The sequence below is a fragment of the Sceloporus undulatus genome, chromosome 2 (genome assembly GCF_019175285.1).
Source record: "Sceloporus undulatus isolate JIND9_A2432 ecotype Alabama chromosome 2, SceUnd_v1.1, whole genome shotgun sequence".
In the NCBI taxonomy this organism is placed as follows: Eukaryota; Metazoa; Chordata; class Lepidosauria; order Squamata; family Phrynosomatidae; genus Sceloporus; species Sceloporus undulatus.
Window position 1 is genome coordinate 181846160 of NC_056523.1, and position 8918 is coordinate 181855077.

Below are 8918 nucleotides of genomic sequence, written 5' to 3' on the forward strand. Positions count from 1 at the left end.
TAGGCCTGTTACAGACTGCGAAAATAAAGCTGCTTCGGGTCTCTTTGGAGGTATGCTGTTTAAATGATGCATGCATCCTAAGAATCCGGAAGCTGCACCAAAGCTGCACTCCAGTGCTTAGGAATGGAGTGTGGCTTTGGTGCGACCTCCGGACTCTTAGGACGCATGCATCATTGAAACACCATACCTCCACTGTGACTCAAAGCAGCTTTATTTTGGCTGTCTGTAACAGGCCCATATAAAGTAAAATAAACTGCATTCTGTTTGAGAGAATAACACTGATCTAGCATCAGCTGTATGAGGGAACAATGTAAATTTAGAGGAGTATAACAATTTATATTCTTAAGCTATTTATATCCTTAAACTATAAAATGCTGCATTTTTACATAGCACAGGTGGGTTGGAGGAGAACAGATATTTGTTAAACATATATTTTCATGATAATAGTGCTTCAAGAAGAAAAGGATTTCATCTTACAGTTGTTCCACTCAAATATCTGCTACATAAATCTCACTTCACCTTTGTCCCAATCTTCTTCACATGGAGGAGACTGCCATGAACTTATAACATTAACTTCTCTTCTGTGGTTATTCACCTGATTTGCTAGAATAAAACAGATTTGTTGTCACTCAGAACACTTTAAAAATGTTTTGCTACACACCAAGCCTTCATTTTCTGGTATGGCTCAGGTCTTTTTGCTTAGATATTATAGCAAATGGAACTAATGTCAAAACATATACCCCATATTGTGCTGCCTACTTATTGTTTTTTAATTAATTATTTCCCCCTTTTTATTAGTTTTATTTAAAAAATTACTCAAAGAAAAACCAATACAATATAAAAGACAAACATAGGCATGGTGCATGGATATAGAAACAACAGATCACTTCTTTCTATTTGGGCCAGCTAAAAATAGAATAGAAAGTAATTTAGTTCATGCTTGTTTCATGCAATCTTTCTGCAGAGTTTACTGGGTGCTTGTCAGATTGGAGGGGAAAGTCAAGAAGCAACATGTCCTTTGAGAAGTCTAGCTGACCACTCGGTGGTTGAAGACATTGAGAACTGGTCAGTGAGGAAAGCTGCAAGAAAGAAAATCAACTCATTCCAGATGTGGCGCTGGAGAGAAGTACTGAGGATATTGTGGATGGTCAAAAAGTCAAACAAAAACCAGAATGACAAAACATAATGAGAAGGCATAACTCATTAGAAAATACAATAATGCTGGGAAAAGTAGAGGGTTGCAGAAAGAGAAGACCGCACATCACATGGACAGACTCAATCAGGGAGGTCACAGGCATATATTTGCAGGACCTAAGCAGAGCAGTGGAAGGCAGGGACACTTGGAGGTGACTCATGCACAGGATCACCATGAGTTGGGCGACTTGAGGGCAGTTAACAATAACAATACTCTTGAGAATTCCTTCCTTTGTAGATGCTCAACGGGATTTATAGGGGGAGAAAACTAGATGCATAACAGTCAGTCAAGAATTTCAATCCCTAGATCGGACTGACGTGGCTGTTTCAATAAAATGACTCTTCCCATGTGTGTTTTTCAACAAAGTCTTGTAGATGCCTCCTTCATTTCAGATATGTTATCTTTACAGAGTTCTTCATAAAAGTTAGAGGTTGGACTAGTGACATTTCCTCTACTAATACAAGGTGAGAGGTAAAAGAGATCTGAAGCATTTGAAACTTATTAGGCTTTATATGTCCTAGCTGTGTTGTCAGATTTTCTATTGTGTAAGTTTCTCATTTGTGAATAAACCTCTAATACATTAGACTCTACAGTCTTTCCATTCTTTAAATTGTGTAAATTTGTCTGTCATTTAGAATTGTAGGTGTAGAAGAAATGGCCTTGAAGGGGATAGTTTAGAAACTAGTGTGTGGTCTCATTGTGTCCAAACAGTTAATGAAAGGAATACAAATGGGCTTTGTAGTTTCCTGAATTGCTTTCTTGTAGTTTGAGAGTAGGATCAGAAGGAAACAGTTTAAATTTACCAACCGACTTTTCCACTTCATTAAGCATTCTGTGTTGGTAATCTGAAGCTGTAAGGGTTTTTGCTGCTGCAGTCCTCTCACTTTTCTCCTTCCAGCTATCTTCTAGCTTGAGATCTCTGGTTTATCTCGTTCCTGTGGTAAGAGTTTGTCTTCGTCCATCACCTCCTCTTCCACTTCTGGGAGACTCGAATAGCTAGGGCCTCTGAGATACGTGTTTTAGTTGTTATCGTCATGACAGTGTCTTTATGCATAACAATTAATTTAAAGATGAATCCCCATTTGTATTTTACTCTCCCTTGTTAGTGCAAGAGCATGAAAGATTCTGACACTACATCATTTCCTTAAGGTCTCTGGTGAGGGGGTCTTGGAAGATTTGTGTCTTGTGGCTCGTGTAGTTTAAATCATCGATAGCATCTTCTTTGCCCTCTTTTCCTCCTTTATTTGCTTTGTTTGGACCATGTGCCATACATCTTCTGCAGGCTCCAGTTTATCCAGGCCTTTGCAGAACCCAGTATATGCTTTTAGTTCCTTCACAGGTGGATGGGCAGGAGGCTGGCAAAAATCTGAGATTGGCTGATCTGTAAACTACTTTGTTCCTTGCATTTGAAAATGTAGTTAAATGTATTTTCACTGTTTATTCTCACTCCAATTTTGATAAGATTATTGAGATCATGCTGCACATTCTCTTTAAGCATCTTGCATGTTGGACCATCGGCCACTCCATCCCACCCAAGTTATTGTTGTGGGGTTTGTTTTTTAACATGAGCTGGCTTGGTCAGAATTTTGCATTTATTTAGAACAGCTATAGTTTAATGTTACTTGATCTGATTTCCATACCAAGCCTGGAGAATTCTAAGGGCACCTTCTAAAACAGATATGATGCATCCAAAACACCACACAAAAGGATAATATAGGTAATGTATCTACCAAGCATGATTTTAACTCACCTGTTCAAAGTTATGGCACGCTGAAGTAGGAACAAATACTCTACTTACTGGTAACATAACCAAGGTAATAATGTAACCCATTTCAGATTTAAAAGGTTTTCTGAAAATACCACTTGCCCTGAGTGCCAGCTGCAAACTACTGTTCAATTCCTGCTACTCTGGTCTAAATGCAACTGCTTATTCCAACAAGTGTAGTAAATTCCAGGTTTGCTATATTTTTGGGAATAGAGAGACAGGATCCTAGTTCATCTCCAAAACTACCCAGGTTGTATTTGATCTTTCATACTCTTGCCCATCTCAGCACAAGAGATCTGAAGCATCCATCCAATGTGTGGATAAGTAAAGTATTCTGACAGAAACATTGAAGACTAGCTAGCACATTGTGGTTTGTTTTAACCAAGAGAAGAAGAAAAGAGGCAAATTATAGGATGCATTTTCTTGCAATTCTTTTCCAGGTGAAGCATCACACCAGCAGAGAAAGTCGCCTTTAGGTAGGAAGCTAATATTCAATTTCCTCAGCAGGAGTTTGTGCTGTAAACGTCCTGTAAGCTAAGAACCTTCATTCATTTACTTCATAAAAGGACATGTAATAACAACTTTTTGTCCCTGCCTGCTTGCTTCATACGAGAGCTGAACAGGAGATGTTGTGTGACCTAAGATCTTTATTACCGATATCCTTCTTTGCTGGCAGGAATCTAAGTCGTTTTCATTTTAATGTGTAATTTAAAGTACAGGATTTAACAATAAAAATCACTGGTTTGTAAAACCAGATGCTCAAAGTGTGTGCAAGCTTATTAGGGGATGAGGGGAGCATTCTACTCGTTACTCCAAACCATGGATCAGTCAGCACAAGCAAGTTTTTAACACACATAATAAACTCTGAAAGGACTTTTAGAAGACAAGAGGAGACAATTTGACAACAGCCCTTTTAAATGTTACACAGGTTAACATTTGCAGCTTCTAACAGGTTAACACAAATGGATTTCTTACCAATGTCCTGCTCAATACATCTTTTGTCATCACAGCTTGATATGTGTTGGCTGAACTCTTCTCTGAGGACCTGATGACGGGCATTAAATGGGCATGTGACCAGCTTTTTTACAAGAGTAGGATGGTTCTATGAAGGCACATACATGTAGTACATAGTTAGCAAAGCCACAACTATCCTTTACCAATCAGAATACAAATCTTTGCCCAACTGCTTTACTTTCATCTATGCAATGCAAATATCAGAAACTATGTACAGATTGAGTCTTTCTTATCTGGAATTCCAATATTCAAAATATTCCAAAATTCAAAATTGTCCATGTTGGTGACTGAAACAGTGACACCTTTGCTTTCTGATAGTTCAATGTACACAAACTTTGTTTCATGCACAAAATCATTTAAAATTATTTAAAATGTTCAGGCTATATGTATATGTTACACATGAAACATAAATGAATCTCATTTAAATTTGAGTCCCACCCCCAAGAAATCTCATTATGTATATGCAAAAATTCCAAAATCCCCAAAAATCCAAAATCTAAAACACTTCTGGTCCCAAGTATTTTGATTATGGAAGACTACGTCTGTACATGTGTTTTTGCAAAATCTTTTATCTTAACCATAGCAACCTATTAAACCTGAAAGATATGCACATCATGCAAAACAGGCTGTCCAAAAACAAGCATGAAATTCCACTACTCATGTAAGGGTTCTGTTCTAGAAGCATGAAGTTCCTGGGGTGAATTCCATACAGGTAGACAGATGGCAACAGTTGTGGTGCATTGCGCATGAGCAGCAGTGACATCCATTTGGTACACTCTATTAAAGTATACATAGTATATCCCATGACATCCAGAAGACTCATGGATTATACCATATATCATTAAGACGTGGTTTGAGCATTGGACTATGACTCTGGAGACTGCTCAGCCATGAAACCCACTGGGTGACCTTGGGCAAGTCACAATTTCTCAGCCCCAGGAGAAGGCAAACCTTCTCTGAATAAATCTTGCCCCCTTCCCAAAAGAACCCATGATAGGTTCACCTTAGGGTCACTGTAAGTCAGAAGCAACTTGAAGGTACACAACACACATGCATATATTAAGACACTGTGAAGTACATATACCTACTCTGTGTGTTCAGGTCAGTCTCCTGAAAATGCCGCAAAATGGCTGGCAATGCTTCTGAATCCGCACAAATTTGTGGTGGCAGGGTGGAAATGGGCAAGTAGTTGTAGGGAAGTAATGCAGCCAACCACTGGCCGTGACCACCTTTGCATAAAAGAACCAAGGTAAGGAAGTGGAGAGACTCATACATATTCTGGAATATTTACAAAAAATCGCCATTCAAACCAACAGGGCTTGAATATCAGTGGATTTCCACTTTCTTGGGTGTGTGTGTCCAGAATGGATCCCCTGAGAAAATGTAGGGGCAACTGTTTATGTGTGGCCCAAGTACCATCAGCATTATACTTTCTTGTCAGTCTAGGACCCCTCTGTCAAGGATTATGATAGCTTTTCATGTTATGAAATTCTTAGCAACACTCTTTTAAAGGGGAAAAAAAAAACACCTTGCCCTTTTCTTAAAGTGATGAATATGAAAAGCCTTACTAAAAAACATAGTATGTGTTCTTTATGGCTAAGAAATATTTGTCACTCCAGAGGACCCAATAAAAATGGTTTCTACAGTTGAAAAATGTTGCTGTGTGCCTTCTAGTTATTTCAGACATGTGGCAATCATAGCAAGGCACACTGTTATACCAAGCCATGTTAGAAAAGAAGGGAATGGTGTACAATTTGCTGAAACTCATTTCATAAAATGGGAAAAGAGAACATCTTCTAGAAGTGATCATATCACTTATTTAACAGGAAATAAAGATTAAAAAATCATACATATTCAACCCCAGCATTTACATATACAATTTTCATACCTTACCTTACGGCATTTGACAAGGTGGTAGGGGAATCTACATGCTCTAATCTGATGATTTTTGTCATATGGACACTGTAATAGTTTCTCGGGATCCAAAGCATCTACTACAAAAGAACACACACAGGATGACAACATGCTTTCAAGTCTAATGGGCTCCCCCTCTTACTTCAATTAAAATACGAAAACACACAAACATATTAGAACTGAGCAGATCAGTAAGAAAAACTATCAGTCTTTAGTATTCCATAGTCACAAAATTACTTTTATGCTTGGTGGCTAATTAAATTCCCTCAGAAGATTTAGACAATTAGGGCACTAAACAAAAGAATTTGCAGTTAGCAGTGCAAGACAGTGCTGCAGCTGTTAATGAGCACATTTATGAAATAAACAGAAAGCTGGAGAGAAACTAAATCTTTGAAATTATGTAATTAGATAGTCCAATTAAAGGAGTTACTCAAGGAAATTGAAGAAATATCACTACATTGTCCTCACTGGTCTTATAAAACACATGAATTTTGAGCTCCTTTCCTTAAAGAGGGGAAGTTACTGTGCTACAACCTTTACGAAACAGCAGAGTCTAGGGGTAGGGGAAGTCAGGGAAGGAGACCAGGTGCTGACCTGACGCTCCTCTCAATCCAGCAGAAGTAAACAAATTTTAACAACAACCAGGAGTATACGCACCAACCACAGATGCACAAGAGAAAGAAATAGGGACAACACAACAACACAGGACATTAAGCTAACCATCGGTGATTAGAACGCCAAAGGTGGAAACAAAGAGGAATCAAAAACAGTAGGCAGATTTGGTTTCGGCAAAAGAAATGAAGCAGGTGAGCATCTGATAGACTGCTGTGAAGCCAACAATCTATTCATTGAAAACACCCTTTTCATTCGGCCAAAGCGAAGGCTATACACATGGACATCACCATATAGACAACACAAAAACCAAATAGATTATATAATTGGAAGCAAAAGATGGAGAAACACCGTTTTGATGGACAAGACTAGATCAAGTATTAAGAAAAGAATAAAACTAGTCATCATATCATTTCAACAGAATTTACTGTAAATACAAGGAATAGATTTGAATTACTATGCACAATAAACTGGGAACCAGATGAACTATGGTCAGAAGCCAGGGACATAAGAAAAGAAGGATGCAAAAAGACACTTACAGTAGTCAAAAAGAAAGAGAAGAAACCATGGATGTCAGCTACAAGCTGTAAAAGAAAGAAGAGAAGCAAAACAAAAGGGAGACAGGAACAAACTCAGAACCATGAATGCTACAGTTCAATGAATGGTGCGAATAGATAAAGACAATTACTACAAAGATCAATGCAGAGAGATAGAGGACAACAACAAAAAAAGAAGAACATGAGACCTATTCCACAAGATCCAGGAAATCAAAAGAAAATTAAAACCAAGAACTGGGACACTCTATGACAATAAAAACAGCATTATTCAAGATCAGGAAGGAATAAAAAGACACTGGATGCAGTACACAAAACAGCTATATAAAACGGATAACAAAATGAAGAACATATAGATTGAAGAGGCATATGAAGATGAACCCCAAATTCTAAAAACAGAGATGGAAGCTGCAATTAGAGAAATGGGAAAAAATAATCTCCAGGAACAGATGGTATTCCAATTGAATTGCTTCAATCAACACTAACAGAATCAACACCAGTGCTAACCAACATATGTCAACAGATATGGAAAACAAAGCAATGGCCAACAGATTGGAAATGATCAATATACATCACCATCCACAAAAAAGGAGACGCAAAAGACTGCAGGAACTATAGGACCATAGCTCTAATCACTCATGCAAGCAAAATCATGCTAAAAATTCTGCAACATTGACTCCAACCATGGAGAGAAATCTCAGATGTGTAAGCAGTATTCAGGAAAAGAAGAGGCACTAGGGACCACACTGCAAACATACAGTGGCTAATGTAGTGCACCAAGGAATTTCAAAAGAAAATCAGCATGTGCTTTATAGACTATAGCAAGGTCGTTAACTGCATAGATCACGAAAGACTATGAAATGCCCTTAAAGACATGGACGTGCCAACACATCTGCTAGTCCTAATGAGGAATCTTTACTCAGGACAGGAAACCAGTGTCAGGATGGAATATGGAGAAAAAGAATGGTTCCCAACTGGCAAAGGGGTCAGACAAGGCTGCATCCTCTCATCCTATATGTTCAACTTGTATGCAGAACGTATTACAGAAAAAGCAGGATTGGACACAGAAGAAGGAAGCATGAAAATAGGAGGAAGGAATATCAACAATCTAAGATATGCAGAAGACACCATACTACTAGCCAAAACATCACAGGCTTGTAACAACTACTAAGGAAGATCAAGGAGGAAAGTGAAAAGGTAGGCTTATTGTTGAACATAAAGAAAACAATCATAAGAAGACTAAGAAAAAAGTTTAATAAGAGAGAATCTTTGTAGCACCTTTGAGACTCAACTTGAAAGAAAGAAGTTTTGGGGGGGGGGTGGGGGGGGGGGGGTGGTTGGCAGCATGACCTGCCTAGAACTTAAAACGATACTTCCTCAGATGCATGGGACTGTAGTTTATTGTGGCAACACAAAAAGCTTCTTTCTCAACAAACTACAATTCCCGATTACAAATAGCACTGACCAAGGCATTAAGTGGTCTCAAACTGGATTATTATATTCTTGCAGTATGGATTTGGACTTGAGATGTTTAAATAACTAAGGTTCCAAAAACACCTCAGAATAATCCAGTTAGAAACCTCTTTAACTGCCCTGGTTATCTCATTGTGCTAGGGAATCCTGGAATTGGTAGTATTTGTTGTGGCATAAACTTTTAAAAATGTCTAAAATAAAAACTTTCTCACAGAATGTCCTTCAATGGTCTCACAAAACTACAACTTCCAGGGTTTTTCCCTAGCTTTTCGCGGCAAGGGAAATGCAGAGACGAGTTGGGGTTTTCACACTCTCACAAGCATCCTCAGCATGTTTTTGGCTGCTTTTTTTGTCATCTTTGCTTACATTAGAATCCTTGTTTTTCCTTACA

The 8918-nt window shown here is 38.3% G+C and overlaps 1 protein-coding gene across 1 annotated transcript in view; it reads right to left on the reverse strand.

Annotated features, from left to right (window-relative positions):
• The window catches only part of LOC121920473 (gametocyte-specific factor 1-like), a 29782-nt gene extending 23783 nt beyond the window's left edge, over positions 1-5999 (reverse strand). Inside the window, exons 1-3 of the mRNA XM_042447616.1 lie at positions 5868-5999; positions 3936-4062; positions 520-603 (exon numbers count right to left, since the gene is read on the reverse strand). Coding sequence (XP_042303550.1) covers positions 520-603; positions 3936-4062; positions 5868-5999 — 343 coding nt within the window. The remainder of the gene's footprint in view (positions 1-519; positions 604-3935; positions 4063-5867) is intronic.
• Between the last annotated feature and the right edge of the window lie 2919 nt (positions 6000-8918).